At 41.6% G+C, this 16,860-nt stretch overlaps 1 protein-coding gene across 1 annotated transcript; it reads right to left on the reverse strand.

Moving 5' to 3' along the window:
- Window positions 1–10,176: 10,176 nt before the first annotated feature.
- Window positions 10,177–16,527, reverse strand: LOC134644161 (nectin-3-like protein). The gene is made up of 6 exons (XM_063496911.1): window positions 16,488–16,527; window positions 14,991–15,347; window positions 14,578–14,880; window positions 13,927–14,020; window positions 10,278–10,437; window positions 10,177–10,185 (listed from the first exon to the last, which is right to left on the reverse strand). The coding sequence occupies exons 1-6, from the start codon at window positions 16,525–16,527 to the stop codon at window positions 10,177–10,179; spliced, it is 963 nt and encodes a 320-aa protein (XP_063352981.1).
- Between the last annotated feature and the right edge of the window lie 333 nt (window positions 16,528–16,860).

Genomic DNA, 16,860 nt, shown 5'->3' on the forward strand with positions numbered 1-16,860 from the left:
TGAGGCTATAACATGAAGATTTGAGAGAGAGCTGCTGAACCTCGGGTAAGACGAGAGGTCAGCAGCAGTATGGCTTCATGCCAAGAAAGAGCACTACAGATGTTTTCTTTCAGAGTGCTGATGGAGAAGTACAGAAAAGGCCAGCAGGAGTTTCACTGGGTCTTTATGGATCTAAAGAAAGGATATGATAGGGACCCAAGAAAGAAACTTATACTGCATGAGGAAGTCAGAAGAGGCAGAGAAGCATGTGAAGGTGGTGCAGAACATGTATGAGGACAACGAGACAGTGAGATGTGCGACAGGGGTGACAGATGGGTTCAGGGAGGCTGTGGCTGATGGGATCAGCTCTGAGCCCCTTTTTGTCTCCGATGGTAATGGATAGGCTGACAGATGAGGTCAGACAGGAGTCTTTTCAGACTGTGATCATTGCAGACAACAGTGTGATCTGTACTAAGTGCAGGAGAGGAGTTGGAAGTGAACCCGAAAAGGTGGAGGTATGGACTGAAGAGAAGATATGAACGTCAGTAGAAGCAAGAAAGAATAAATGTGTGTGAATGAGAAGAAGACAAGTGTAACACTGAAGCTGTAAAGAGTAGAGGTGGTGAAGGTGTAGCCGCTAAACTGGTGGCCTAAATCTTCGTCACCACGTCTATATACATACAAGCGTGCGGGGAGAGAGTGAATCAGCGCTCGGAGTACGGACACTGGGCCGGCTTTAAATACACAATTTATTTTTTAAAAGAACAGTCAGAATCACAAGTATGAGTTAAAATCCCCACTATACAATGAAAAATAAATGTTCACAACCCGCTAAAAGCCCTGCCGGCAGAGATGAAGATACAATAAGAAAAAAAAGTCAAAGCTAAATGAATGTCCTTTTTATATGATAAAAACTTCCCCCCTAAAGTCCTCTATTCTCAGTGTCCAACCACACGCACTCGGCCAAATGTTCCTTAACTGAAAGTGACCGAAGGGGAGCTCCTCTTCCAGGATGGGGAGATCTCGCCAGCGAAAGGCCAGGGAGGAGGCTCCTATCCCCACCTGGCAGCGCGTGACCGTGCGGTCCAGCACTCTCCGCACCCGCACACGGCTTCCCTCGTAGCCCGGCCCTGAAACAATAAAACACGGGCCAGCAACGTTGTCGGCACAGCCACTGTCACCCTTCCCCGGCAAAGCCACACCTAGCGCCCAACAGTGGGAAAGCGATACTCACTCGCAGGCAGAGGCGTCCCCTCTGCCCTACTGTGGATTTCACACGTCGCCTCCCACTGTTGCTATTCTGAATCGCCGGGTTATGCTGGCCGCTCGCCAGAAGTCTCGTGACGCCTCACAGGCAGGCCGGTCCTCCTATACATGTGCCCGTCTACACACGTTCGGTTTCCTGCTCCCCGCTTTGACCCCGTGTGTCTCTCCTCTCTCTTCTCCCTTTGCGCTCACCATCTCTCTTAAGTCCGTTTGGCGGCCAATAGGCCACCTCGGGGGCACGCCCCGACCTCACAGGTGCACGCAATTGTCTGTCCAATCCACAGTGGAATAAAAAAAGAATACTATACAGCGACACAAAACACAGTATAAATATGGGGATAAAATCATGCAATAAGAATATCAATAAACAATCATGCAATAGCACTATAACAATAAAACATGCAAATAAAATCACTATGTAGCAACACACAGTCTGATTCAAAACAAAATATAAAAACACAATTTTCCACTGTGTGACAAAGGTACATGAGTATAAATACCTAATATCAGCCATCAAAAGCAACAGACAATGCACAAAAGAAGTGAAGAAGAGAGTACAGGCAGTGTGGAGTGGGTGGAAAAACATATTGGGATGATTTGTGACAGAGGGATAGCAGCAGGGGTGAAAGGTAAGGTTTACGAGATGATACCACTATGATACTGCTATAAGGTTTCCAAATGGTCGCACTGAAAAAAAGACAGAATGTTGAGCTGAAGATGCTCAGATTTTCATCAGGAGTAACAGGATAGACAGGATTAGAAATGAGTAAATCAGAGGGAAAGCTAAGGACTGAGATGGTTTGGGCGTGTGCAGAGGACGGAGAGTGAATATTTTAGATGTTGAATATTTAGCTCCCAGGCTGAAGAAAAAGAGAAACACTGACGTTTCATGAATGTAATAAAAGAGGACATGGAGGTTAGCATGAAAGAGGAGAGTGCTAGAGCATGAGACGGAAACTGTTTTGATTTCTAAACGATCTGAAAAAAAGAAGCAAAATTCTTGAGCCAACCCTCACTTCTTCATAGTTTAGTTTTAAGGAGCTGGACTTTCTTTCTTTAAAGTGCAAACAAAAAAGTGCAGCTATTACTGTTATTTTATCTATAACTTATGAAACTATTTCTGTTGCATGAGTAGATAATACAGATTAACTGGTAACAAGTAATTAAGTTCTATAGTATTGCTTTGCAGTTGCAGTTTAATCAGTTAATCCTTGATGTGCCTGTGTACTTTTAATATTTGATTAAATAATTAACATTCTTAAGTCAAAGGCAACACAAAAGAAGACAAATAATAAGCTACATGAGTAGTTGACACTCACAGTAGACCTGTATAGTGAAGGGCAGACTTTCTTCTTTAGACAGGGAGTCACCACTGATGACACACTGGACCTGGTGACCGCTAATCTCTCTCCTAGGAACACCAAACAGAGAGCTGACTGTGGAAGTCGTCCCGTTGTCAGACTGTGTGGAGTTTGTTGTCATCCTCACATTGTCTCCCAAAGCACCAGTGAGCCACCTCACCTCTGCAGGAGGCTTCGATCCAGCAGCTGTGCAGGTAGCAAATAAAACCTCTTCTGTGCCCAAAGTCGGAAGATTGTCCTTGACGCTTGTGAAAGGAGGCACAACGTTGTAACATTGACAACCAACAACACTGAAACTCTTATCTTCAACTTCATCAGTTAGAGCTACTGAAGATATTTGTAGCTAAATTTAGACTTGTAGGAGACCCTCCCCCACCTTGAGCTGTGAAAATAAGACAAGGAGAAGCTAAAGCTGAGTGGAAATTCCCCAGGGGATACCTGGGTGGGGGTCTCAATGTTCATAACTGGATTACTTTGGTCTGGAAGGGAGATGGACCTTTATGACTCACGGGAAGTCACATACACAGAGGTACATAGGAGACAAAGGAGTTGAGGTCTGCAGAGGAATTTTGGGGTCCTGTACATCTCCCTTCTAGAAGCTGTATTAATAAGTGTGGATGAATAAAAGTGTTGTGAATTGACTACTAAGTCCCAGTGTTGTCTCTGGAGGCCTGAGGAATCCAAGAACTGGGGTGAGACAGTTTAGAGGTAACACTACCCAGTCTTCAAATTAGCAACACAGTATGTTGGTATAACACAGTTGTTCCCCAAACTTTTCCTTGCATCATCCCCAGCAGACTGCAGCATCAGAAAAGCATACTTGTCATTACAGGTAGTCTAGTATGTTATCTAAGTGTAAACCTAGATATTTATATTTCGTTACCATCTCTGTGTCCGCCCTACAAACTTTCACAAGCTGAAGGAGCCCTGAATCTTCTGAAATCTACTATCATTTCCTTCGTCTTTGAGGTGTTCAATATGATACCAGAACACCCTCTGAGTGTATCAAATTAACTTCACTTGGCTCTATCAAGAAACTAAAGTGATGTTGTTTATGTGACAGTAAGCATTTCGTAGTCAAATATGTTGCAGCCAAGATTGCACCAAATCAACTGCTTTCCACCAAAAGGTGAGGAATCAAGCAAAACCCAGAGCACACAGATCCCTTAAAACACTGCAACAGCAGCCAGGAGTCATCTGTAGATGTAAACGCCAACTTTGAGCATCAGTTGTGTCAGAGTAGCTGCATTTCCACCTGCAGAAGCTTGATACATACCGGTCCTGTAGCTTGGACAGATTAGTACAACGTTACGGCCACTATGTGGAGCTCTTTGTCTATTTTCTATATTAGTTAGACTCTGAGATTGTTGTAGCTGACCTTCTTGATGCATGCTCAATCATCCAGGTAAGAAAATCCTGAAAAGTATATTCTGTTCTTCTTGAAGTAGAGTTTTTAGTGGGAGAAATGTTTTGTCACTTATCAAAATATCATCCAGGTGACAGTGAGCACCTGGATGATACCCTTTTCACCTTTTAGGTGAAAAGGGAAAGACCATCTCTGAATCGAGGAGGGTATCTAAGGGTACATCTTTCACCATCTTACAATGCTGTGATTGCAACCATTCCCCAAGTCTCTGTGAATAGTACTCTTGGCCATTGATCAGTGGTCTTTGATCAATGGTCGTTGATCAGTGGTTGTTGATCAATGGTCATGAGAATTTGCATATTAATGGTGAAGGAACTGACCTCACAGCCCATTGTTCCTTCAGTGGGCTGGTTTCAGTCATTATGCAAATGTACTGTTTTTAAGGTTGGAGGAAACTGCAGTCAGCTGAGACTGAAGAAGTCACTTGGATGAGTGACAAAACGCTTCTCCCACTGAAAACGCTACATCCAGATGAACAAAATCAGCTTTTGGTTTCTGACCTTACATGGCCTCTCTATGTGCTTTATTCTCATCAGCATTATCAAAATCATACTGCTGTCTGCAGATATCTCAAATAGGAAATTTACCACTTTTTTTCCAGTCATTTGTTATTACTTCTTAAAGTAAATTAGTTGTCGCCACTACCATTGCCCGTGGGAGCTCCGTCTGGGGCCTCCATCTGTTTTGTCCTTACCTTCTTTGATGAGCCTTTCCCATGTGTTTCTGCCTCAAAATTTTCTTCTTCCTTGGATTTTCTCTATTGTTGCTGTTCCTTTTTTTCTTTTTTGTTTTTCTACAATTTGTATCAGCTCTCACACATTTGCAACCATCAGTGTATTAATTTGACTTGTTCTAGATCTAGTTTCACAAAAAAAAAAAAAACCAAACATGTCATCTAATTAGTCAGGCACTGAATATACACAAAATACTTCTGAGAGGTAACCATCTGAATCCTTTAAAACTTGCTTAGTTTGTCTTACCTCAGCAAAAATAATGAACATCTAATATTGTGGCTATGTGAACCTCAATTTCAGTCTTAGACATACAAAGGTCTAATGCCACAGTCACATTTAAAAAGGTTGACCTAACAAGTATTCAATTTAGGCATAACATATGTTAAACTATCACCATCTGCTGGCTATTATAATTTTTAGGTCAAGGTTCAAATCTTGAACTCAGAGAAAGAGGAGAGACAGAACAGAGGAGAGGCATATACAGATAAAAACATAAATGTAAAGTATGTCAAATCCAGGTTTGATGTTTTAGATTATCATTTGAAAAATAAAAAAGCAGAAAAATGTCTCAAGTAATGTTTGAAAAGCACATCATACAGTTTCTGAAAAACAAAAGATACATTGTCCAGGTACTGTAGGCTGAGCCGATTTTAATCAGTTTAAATGCCTGTTTGTGTCCAAGTAATTTAATTATGGTGGGGATGTTGTCCTTGTGTCATAGAGCTAGTTTGTTTAAGAGGAATCATCATGATGTCCCTGCAGTTCAAAGACTCCCTCTGGCTACAGTCTGTGACAGGGGATTTCTTTAAATCACCCCGCAGTTCTTCAGCTAAGACCCCTGAGTTAGAAAACACAAACACTGCAGCTTCTTTCACTCGCGAGGGCAGGACGCACGACCTGCGTCTCATCACTGTCTGCGTGCTTTATTTATACTTTTCTGTGTGTCTGTGTATGTGTGTGTACAAAGATAACAAGGTTATTCTCAGAACTCAGAGCTGAGGTTCCCCTTTTTCTAAATCTGTATGTTCTTACAGAAAGGGGAAGCTGTAAGTTGTTTGTGAGGAGGAAGAGTCAGGAAGCCAATGAGGGCCTGCAGGACTGCGTCGACACTGCAGACTGGGGCGTGCTCTAGGATCCACATGTGGATGACATAAACAGAATCATAGACTGCATCACTGACTATGTAAATATGTGTAAACCATAATTCCAACAACAAGCCCTGGATCACCACTGACCTGAATACTGAATGAAAAGATGAGGGCCTGCAAATTGTTTTGTTTTTTTTGTTTGTTTTTGTACTGATGCATGTTTATTTACCTTTGAAGAAAAATCCCACTATCTTTTCCCACTATGGGAAAAGATAGTGGGAGTTATTCTCTGCCCAGTAACAGCCCGTGGGACGGAAACCTGTTTTTACTGGGAAGATACAGAGAGTTGTGTGTGAGGGTATGAAAGAGGAGCTGAGACACCCCAGGGGCAGAGCGCACCTAACTTAGACCTGTAATGTTTTGATGTGTGTGTTCGCTCTCCTGCATGCATGCAGTAATAAAATAGCTTGACCACAGCTGACCGTGTTGCAGACTTTTTTCTTTTTTTTTAATACAGAAAATTCCATGACACGTCACCACCACCCGCCCATGACAATACTCCATCAGCCTTTTTACGGCTGAGGGGTAAAAAATTATGGGCCAAAGTTTAAACACACATGAGTGCTGTGAAATTTTAGCTTCATATATCAAATACAGTTTTGTGAAAAATGGTCTATCGACCCACTATCAAGCCATTTTTTTCTCATATTGAAATCTGAGACAATGTTTGAACACAAACATCTCAAAAACTATTTTTAAAAAAAGCCTAAAGTTTTACTTTACCATTAAAATGAATCAGGAATTTAAACAAGTCAAGGAAAAAGTGAGATTAGCAGTTGAGAGTACAGTGCATTTTGAAGGTTGACATTGTTTTTTCACAATATTTCAGTGCTTTACTGTAGTGCTTGTAATACAGAACTTAAATTTGAATTTTGATACTGAGCGTGTCACAAATTCTGTTTTTGCTGACTTTGCCTCCTGTCGTTAGCTTGTATACTCATAACAAAAGTCGGCACAAAACAGATGATCAAAGGGTTTCACTGACAATACAAAATGTTTGTGTGTCAACAGAAGTTAAACTTGCCTTTCACCATTTTGGAAAGTGAAGCAGCTTACAGCAAACACTGTAGAGCGAGTCTGGCTCCAGGGTGAGTCAGTGGAAACAGAGATCCAAGTAAGCTAACTTTGTTCATTTTTGTATTTTACATGATAGAAGTCTTTTGAATAGCATTTGATCTGGCCCCTAACCCATGACCAATTTGCAGTGGGAACAATTCTTGCCAACAGCATAGCTCCTGGGAAAACACAGGCATCATAAGCTTTGCAGAAATATGTAAGCAGATATCGAACAGAATTATCAGCTACAGTCAGTTTCCATCTTTATGATGACACGCTTTTCATAACAGTGAAGAAAAAATGGCTCTTTATCAGTCAGCACACTTATTAGCCTCGTCTATGTTTTAAATAAGTCAGCTCGGCTGAATGGATGGAGTTAAAGGTCTGAACCAGAACAACAAAAGATAAGAAATTAAGAGAGTGCATTTGCATTTGTGAAACTTAGCATTTGTTGCTTCACGCACTGTGTAGTCTTGTATTCATACAATATTAAAAGTTAAATTGACTATTTTTAGTATTTTATTATTACCTAAAAATGAGTATTTAATCATACTTCCATTTCCACATTCACAGCAAGTACAGACAAGTGCAGGCCTGTTTTATTATATTTTTATGTAGTAGTTTTACTGGTGGGGAGTAAGTGTGTGCACCATCATTGTGCACAAGAGAAATTTAGCACCATTCACAGTGTGCAGTGAAGCTATTCTCTGTGTGAGTTTTTGTATTGTACTGGTAATTAATTTAGTTTTTCTGATAAAAACACTGTGGGTTTTATAAACTGCAGCTTAATGGCTCGTGTTATCAGGAGGAGTAAAGAACATCAGCCAGAGCTTCATTGCAGATGGCCAGACACACCTGCTGCAGCTGTGCTAGCGCAGTGACTGGATGCTGTCATGGTGCTTTTGATAGACACAATAAGGAAAACATGTAATTGCATATGAATGGGCTATGTGTCCACAATTGCCCAGTATTATACATTATAAGCTTAAACCTTAAATACTTCCATTATTACCCTTAGGGAAGGGTGTTACTGAAGGCAAGTGGATCTTTCTTTCCTGAATTTACAGTAACCACATTACTATAACTGTCAACAGCTTTCACTGATGATGAAAGCATTTCACAAGTTTGGTGGAAACACAAGAACAGATGGCGAATACAGTTAAAGCTTTTTCATGACAACAAAGGAACAGGCAGTTAAAACCACAACGGTTGTTCCAGTTACACGCGATGTCGTTTCTCAACGTGTCCCTTTTAAAAAGACTTCGTAATATTTCATTGACAAGCAGGCATCAGTTCTGAAACCTTTACAGAAACAAGGGGAAGATAAATAAATCGAAGGCAGGGGTATGAATGGATAACAAAAACTTCCACCCGTCCTTCATCTGTTTATTGACCAGCGAACTCTGGAAAGACGTGGGTGGAGCTTTCAGTCAGCATATTGTCCATCATTGGCTTCCACAACTGTCAGAGGGATTGCTGAGGCAGAGAATTCAGAACATTTGTTCATAATAATAAAAAATTATGCTTATAATTTTTTATAAATTTTTTTTCGATCGCTTTAGCCCAGTTCTCACAGCAGAAAAGTCAGTCTCATTATTCTATTTTTGCCTGTTTTCTTTTGCATATAGTTTAAAGAGTATTATTTTTGCTTCTCTCAATTTCATCATTTTGTAAAATAAATTTAAAAATCCTTCAGATTTCACTTTTGTTTCTGATTTTTCAGAATGTGTACACTACATTAAGCCTACATTTTTCCAATACTCTTTCTAAAGTCACTTAAGCTTTTGAGAAAAAAACTAACCAATTCGATGACTATGTTTTTAAAGGGTGGTGAAAGGTTTCTATTCATTCATCACAGAGTTAAAGTGACTGACTGACTTTATTTTTTGACAAATGCGAGAAAAGTTTTGATTGTAGTAGCTTCTTTTGCACAAGGGACTCAGTTATGAGAAATGCTGTTTTGAGAACTGCATGGAGAGTAGCTTCATTGACTTTTCTGCTCTGAGAATTGCACAGAAGCAATTGAGAAAAACTAAGTTAAGTCATTAGCACCAAAATATTGAGAGACATATTTAATTAATATGTAACATAATTAATTTTGAGTTTAACATCACTACAAATTAACTGTTACTGACCTCGCTCACTTCCTGCAGTTTCTCTTGCTCTTGTCTGTGATCATCTCCTGCACTCCTGGGAGATGGTGGGTCTCTAGACCCATCACCATGTGATGGAAAACACCTAACACCACAGAAAACAATAACAACGGTTCATCAATGTGTCTCAATGAATGAAAACTTTGTCTGCAAATAATTTGAGGAATGTAGTGAAATGTAACAGAGAAACCAGTGCCCTGTTTAATTGTTTGTGTTGAACTTTGCAACAAATGCAATTTGCAATTTGCAATTTATAAAGAAATAACCAAGCAGTTCACACAGTTTTTGAGTGAACTGTCAAATTGCATCTCTCTCTCTCTCTCTGTGTGTGTGTGTGAGTGTGTGTGTTTGAAGTACCTTTGAAGTTGTCTGGATTTATCAAGGTACCATACTGCAGCTCCAACAACAATCAGGAAAAACAAAACACCAACCAGGACCCAGGCAGCAGGGCATGCTTCTACAGACAAACATGAAAAAAAATTATTGTGAGAATGAGGTAATCCTTTCTCTCCTTCATGGTGTTTAGTCTTTTCAGACATTGTTCAAACACCATGCAGCACTTCTACCAAACATTCAAAAACTTCTATGTGCTGAAAGATACTGAGGCAAATCTGAAATGAGGACTCATGTGGTAGAGCAGGTCAGCTACTAACCGGAAGGTTGGTGGTTCTATCCCAGGCTCCTCCACTGTGCATGTCAAATATCCTTGGGCAAGATACTAACCCCGCGTTGCTCTCCGATGAATCCATCGGAGTTTGAATGTGTATGAATGTTAGATAGTAAGCACTTAACAGCTTAGAAAAAGTACTTGTGTGAATGGGTGAATGAATTAATTGTATAAAGCGCTTTGAGTGCTCAGATAGATTAGAAAAGCGCTATATAAGAACCAGTCCATTTACCATTTACCATATGACCATGAAAAGAACCACATCCTACGATATGTTCTTCCAGTGATGGAGCTGACTTGAATATAATTTTTGCTCTGCGTGGAGCTTCAGTCATCCATTCATTAACACTATGTTTTATGCTGGTTACTTCAAACCAACCATCTCTTTAAGCTGGCTGGTTTTCAGAAAAAGATCAAAATGAAGCAACAACAGCAAAAGCTCAAATAAAAACTCAGAAACAAACTGCACAGCCAAATCCAAGCTGACCTTACCTGATGCCACATGCACATAGAGCTGACCATATTTACTTCCATATGCATTAGATGCTTCACAGTGATAGAGGCCATTTAGATCAGAAGTCAGGCTCAGCAGATGTAGCGTTGCACCGTCTACTTTGACAGCAGACTGCAGCAAAGACTGGCCAGATCTGGAAAAACATCAAGGTTCAACATGAAATGTACAGAGAGGGCAGAATAATGTGTTGTGCCAAAAAAAATAAAATAAAATCAAGTGTCCTTTCCTTGCTCACATGAGCATTGTTGTATTCTTTGATTGTAACCCAAACCTATTATTATATATAGCTATATAGATATATAGATATAGATATAGACATAGATATATATTTGCTGAGCATGCAGTCGGTTGGGGCGATCTTCCTGATGTATTCGTGGATGTTCATTGTCTCATCCTGGACTGTGGTGCTGACACTCACTAGTCCCCGGCCTCCTTCCTTCTGCTTAGCATAACAGCCTCAGGGTGCTGGACTTGAGGTGAAACCCTCCATGCATGATCAGGAGTTTCCTGGTCTTGATGTCAGTGGCTTCTATCTCCTCCTTTGGCAAGCTTATTGATCATAGCCTGGATCTTGTTCTTACCGTTCAGCTGACTCCTCATGACTTGCCTGACCCTCTGCAGGTACTTGGTACCTTCACATACACATACATGTACCTGCTTTACGTATTTAAAATACAAATTATGAGTAACAGTATTCCGTTATTGTTACAATTTAAAAATGTGGTAATCAGAATATAGTTACTTTTTTGAAATAAATGGATTACACGGGGGTCTTTTACTGTTTCATATGTTAGGCTATGCCCTCTCTATTTTTGGTAACTCCATGCCAGTGGAAACTTAAACAAAACACGCAATAAGAGAATAATGCAGGGGTCTCAGTCTCGTGGCCCACGTCACCCCTACTTGCGGCCCGCATAATGACGTGAGGAAATATATTTTTTCAAATTATTATTGAAACATAATAATAATGAGCAGAGTGTTCATATATATGTATATATATATACATACATATATATATATATATATAAACTAACGGAGTTGCAGAAAGGCGCGACACAGAAGGTGCATAAGAAATACAGCAAGCTGTCCATACCTGAGGCCTTGGAAACTGCCAAGCAAAGACTCACAGCCTTGGCCAGCCGCTTGAGGAGGTACACCAGAGAGATAGAAGGCAGGAGAATAAACCAGCTGTTCTCCACAGAACCAGCAAAGGTGTACTCTCAGTGGCAAGGGAACAATAAGAGAACAGCACCACCAAGGCTGGAGACGGAGCAATACTGGAAGAGCATATGGGAGAAGGATGCAACCCATAACAGCAATGCTCAGTGGCTAGTGGATCTGAGGGCAGACCATAGCGACCTCCCTGAACAGGGTCCAGTAACCATCACAGTGGCAGACATCCAAGAAAGGGTCTCCAGTATGAAGATTTGGACAGCACCAGGCCCCGACATGGTTCACGCCTACTGGCTGAAGAAGCTGACTGCACTCCATGAGCGTCTGGCAGCACAAATGAACCAGCTGCTAGTTAACGAGAGACACCCGGAATGGCTAACCGAAGGTCGGACGGTCCTGATCCCCAAGGACCCCAAGAAGGGACCGGTCCCATCCAACTACCGACCAATAACCTGCCTCAGTACTACATGGAAGCTCCTGTCAGGCATCATATCGGCTAAGATGAACAGGCACATGGGTCAATACATGAGCGGGGCACAGAAAGGGATTGGCAAGAATACCAGAGGCGCAAAACACCAGCTACTGGTAGACAGAACAGTCAGTCGAGACTGCAAGACCAGACTGACCAACATGTGCACAGCCTGGATTGATTACAAGAAGGCCTATGACTCAATGCCCCACAGCTGGATACTGGAATGCCTAGAATTGTACAAGATCAACAGGACCCTAAGAGCCTTCATCAGGAACTCAATGGGGATGTGGCGTACAACACTAGAGGCCAACTTCAAGCCCATAGCACAAGTCACCATCAAGTGCGGGATCTACCAAGGAGATGCTCTGTCCCCACTGCTGTTCTGCATAGGCCTGAACCCCCTCAGTGAGATCATTAACAAGACTGGCTACGGATACCGACTACGAAACGGAGCGGTTGTCAGCCACCTGCTGTACATGGATGACATCAAGCTGTATGCCAAGAGTGAACGAGACATCGATTCACTCTTGGCACAGCAATGACATTGGAATGTCGTTCAGACTGGAGAAGTGTAGTCGGATGGTAACAAAGAGAGGGAAGGTAGTCAGAACTGAGGGGACTGAACTACCAGAAGGCAACATTGCAGACATAGAGGACAGTTACAAGTACCTGGGGATCCCGCAGGCAAATGGGAACCATGAAGAGGCCGCTAGGAAAGCTGCAACCACCAAGTACCTGCAGAGGGTCAGGTAAGTCCTGAGGAGTCAGCTGAACGGTAAGAACAAGATCCGGGCCATCAACACCTACGCCATGCCCGTGATCAGGTACCCTGCTGGGGTAATAGGCTGGCCAAAGGAGGAGATAGAAGCCACTGACATAAAGACAAGAAAGCTCCTGACCATGCATGGAGAGTTTCACCCCAAGTCCAGCACCCTGAGGCTGTACGCTAAGCGGAAGGAAGGAGGCCGGGGACTGGTGAGTGTCAGCACCACAGTCCAGGATGAGACAAGAAACATCCACGAATACATCACGAAGATGGCCCCAACTGACAGCGTGCTCAGTGAATACCTCAGGCAGCAGAAACCCAAGAAAGAGGAGGAAGGCGAGGAACCATCATGGAAGGACAGGCCCCTGCACGGTATGCACCACCGGCAGATAGAGGAGGTGGCTGATATCCAGAAATCCTACCAGTGGCTGGACAAAGCTGGACTGAAAGACAGCACAGAGGCACTAATCATGGCAGCACAGGAACAAGCTCTGAGTACAAGATCCATAGAGGCTGGGGTCTATCACACCAGGCAAGACCCCAGGTGCAGGCTGTGTAAAGATGCCCCAGAGACAATCCAGCACATAACAGCAGGGTGCAAGATGCTAGCAGGCAAGGCATACATGGAACGCCATAACCAAGCGGCCGGCATAGTGTACAGGAACATCTGTGCCGAGTATAACCTGGAAGTCCCGAGGTCAAAATGGGAGATGCCCCCAAGGGTGATGGAGAATGACCGAGCTAAGATCCTGTGGGACTTCCAGATACAGACGGACAAAATGGTGGTGGCTAACCAACCATAGTGGTGGTAGACAAATAGAAGAAGACGGCCGTAGTGATCGATGTAGCGGTTCCGAATGACAGCAATATAAGGAAGAAGGAACACGAGAAGCTGGAGAAATACCAAGGGCTCAGAGAAGAGCTCGAGAGGATGTGGAGGGTGAAGGTAACGGTGGTCCCCGTGGTAATCGGAGCACTAGGTGCGGTGACTCCCAAGCTAGGCGAGTGGCTCCAGCAGATCCCGGGAACAACATTGGAGATCTCTGTCCAGAAGAGCACAGTCCTGGGAACAGCTAAGATACTGCGCAGGACCCTCAAGCTCCCAGGCCTCTGGTAGAGGACCCGAGCCTGAAGGATAAACCGCCCGCAGGGGCGAGATGGGTGTTTTTTTTTTTTTATACACACACACATTTTTTTCTGAATTACTTTACCTACTCCAGGTAAAGTTGGCATTTGGGTTGGCTTCCGTCACACACTCAAATGATTCTTCTGTAATCACTCTAATGTTCACTTCTATGGGAGAGACTGCAAAAAAAAAGAGACAAAACTGTGTTATTCCTGAACTGAGGACAAAGTACTGATATTTAAATAACAAATGTTTGATTCTCATTACTTCAGACAAAACAGTCAATCTTTTCAAGGCAATAACAGTTACAAGGTTGTTACTGGCTAATTTATAATCACCTTGATGATGAAAAAAAGAATATTACATTTCATGGGAATTCCACAAGAAAGAGGACCTCACAGCTGTACTGTATCAATAACAATCACTCGCTACTAAATGAGCCTACTTTTCACTTTCAGTGCAGCTTCAGTTATTTTTGCTGATGGTGTGACCAACAAACCTCCTCCTCTGCCATTTCCCATTTATATTGTATGACTTATGACTAGACAGATAAATTACATTTATCTTAACTTCACGCATGTCAGTCACAAATAACCTTTATGCCTGACAAACGAATCTGAAACAGCTTTTGTTCTGTGACTTGGTGTGTTATGAACATCTATGGTTTGATGGTATGGTAGGTTATGCTTCTTTGCATGTGTAAATTAGATATTACATATTAACAGCTGATACTCACAGTAGACCTGTATGGTGAAGGGCAGGGTTTCTTCTGTAGACAGGGAGTCACATCTGATGACACACTGGACCTGGTGACCGTTAATCTCTCTCGTAGGTACACCAAACACAGAGCTGACTGTGGTAGTCGTCCCGTTGTCATACTGTGTGGAGTTTGTTGTCATCCTCACGTTGTCTCCCAAAGCACCAGTGAGCCACCTCACCTCTGCAGGAGGCTTCGATCCAGCAGCTGTGCAGGTAGCAAATAAAACCTCTTCTTTGCCCAAAGTCGGAAGATTGTCCTTGACGTTTGTGAAAGGAGTCACTAGGAGAGTTACAGCACTAAAATAAATCAACATGCAAGCAGAATGGTGAAAGTAAATCTGTCTCACACGCAAACACCCAGAATATTTTAAATAAAATGTTTTTTCATACCAAGCAAGTTTAGAGGTATCTCAGTCTTCTGATTTCCACTGGGAAACAAGGTGAAAATGCACGTGTAGCTGCCTTCATCCTTCAGGGTAACATCAGCTAATTGGAGAGTTCCATTTTTTTTATTAAAATTTCCAATATAGCTAAATCGATCATCACCTCCATTGACAAACTGTGGTCCCTCTCTGGGTAGGATAGTTAGGAAATTGTCATTGTGAGGTTTTTCTCTTGTCTTCCTCTGCCAGGTAATCTGTGTCAGGTCATCATTGGTATCAGTGACATGGCACGGTAAGATAGCGATACCTCCTTGAACCACTGTCACACTTCCACCAATTACCTGGAGAGCTGTAAAGTGAAATACTATTAAAGAACAGACCAAAAAAAATTAAAATTTTAGGGCTTCACAATTAATCAAATATGAATTTTAGTTTTATACAATTAAATGAATATGACTGATATTAAAAATGTTTGCACAAACTTTAGAACAAGCATTCCCCTGACAATATCCTGCAAGTAGCAAAACAGATTTCCCCTACACTATGCAGCTTTCTGATTAATCTGGATGAGTACATTAAATCAACCTAAAAATTATAATTTGTATTATACATGCGTCTCAATAAAACATTTTAAACAAAATTTTAAGCTTTTTACAGCTTATAGAATCCAAAGATTCCTGCCAATTCTGCTCCAGTCAGATGGCTAAAGATAATAAAATACACCATTTTAGTATGTAAAGCTTTAAGGTCACAGGTCCATGGTCAGGGTCACAAGAATAGGAAAAAGTTTTAGTTTCCACTGGGGGCCATAAGTACTTACTTTGTTACATTATTTGTAATATGTACTTTTGTTTTTTTTAAATACAACATTATAAGACTTCGCAATGATACAAAAACATTATTACCCTTTATTAGATTTCTGTATTAATATTGCTGACATCACCATGTTGTGATAAAAACATCATAAAATAATAAAGTTTAGTATAGTCTGTAAACTTCTGGGGGAGTTGCACTCTCCAAATAATTTTGTTGTTATTATTGTACTGGCTCTATTTGCTTGTTAGCATTATCATCCACAGTTTTCAAGGTATCGTGTTCAAATTTTGTGTGATGGTAGATACCAATAACATCTCAAATTGATTTAATTTTGATGAAAATTGAAAGATTAGATGCTATTTAGTCAACATTCCCCAAAATAATTATGAAGAAAATGTGTATTTTTTTTTTTTTTTTTGCAAAATTTGTATTTTACACAAAGTCCTATTGCTATGTCATCTGTTGTTTTTCAGTTCTTTTTCTTATTCAGTAAGCGAAATCTAGTCTATTTGGGGACTGAACAAATCTTAATGCAATATCACTGAGAGTAACTGTATCTGGATTTGTTAAATTTAATCCTTCAATTGAATTGAAGATCAATTCAAAGAGAATGGTCATCTTCTTTATGTGGAAAGAATAATTAAAAAAATATCAGTGACACTGATATTGATATAAGTGCTCTCGGTACAGTAGCGGTTTTTGACATGGGTGGTTGCCCAGGGCGACATCGTGGTGGGGGCGACATCATGGCATCGGCAAAAGGTTGCTCGCACCCATGCTGCCCCGACACTATGCCAGCGCATTTTGGGGATTGCATGGGCAGCAATCGGTTTTCTTTTGAGAAATTTGCGGGGAGTAAAGGTGCGCTCCGTTTGCGAGGTGCGCCTGCTGCTTGCCACACAGGGAGGAGAGTCGCGGGATGGCGGGGGATTCTCTGGCTGGCTGGAGCGGCATCTAATAACCAACTCGCACAATAAACAACAAACTAAGGCTGTCAACGTTAACGCTGTCATCACGATTAACGCGTTTAAAATTTTTAACGCAATCGATCGATTTGGAGC

The sequence above is a fragment of the Pelmatolapia mariae genome, linkage group LG16_19, assembly GCF_036321145.2.
Source record: "Pelmatolapia mariae isolate MD_Pm_ZW linkage group LG16_19, Pm_UMD_F_2, whole genome shotgun sequence".
Lineage (NCBI taxonomy): Eukaryota > Metazoa > Chordata > Actinopteri > Cichliformes > Cichlidae > Pelmatolapia > Pelmatolapia mariae.

Excerpts from the sequence above, each read along its gene's own strand:
- LOC134644161 (XM_063496911.1), bottom strand. The coding sequence starts at position 16,527 with ATGTCGCCCTGGGCAACCACCCATGTCAAAAACCGCTACT. Across the intron at positions 15,348-16,487 it reads CCATGTCAAAAACCGCTACT|TATTTCACTTTACAGCTCTC; the intron begins GTACCGAGAGCA and ends GTTCTTTAATAG. Across the intron at positions 14,021-14,577 it reads CTTCACCATACAGGTCTACT|TCTCTCCCATAGAAGTGAAC; the intron begins GTGAGTATCAGC and ends TTTTTTTTGCAG.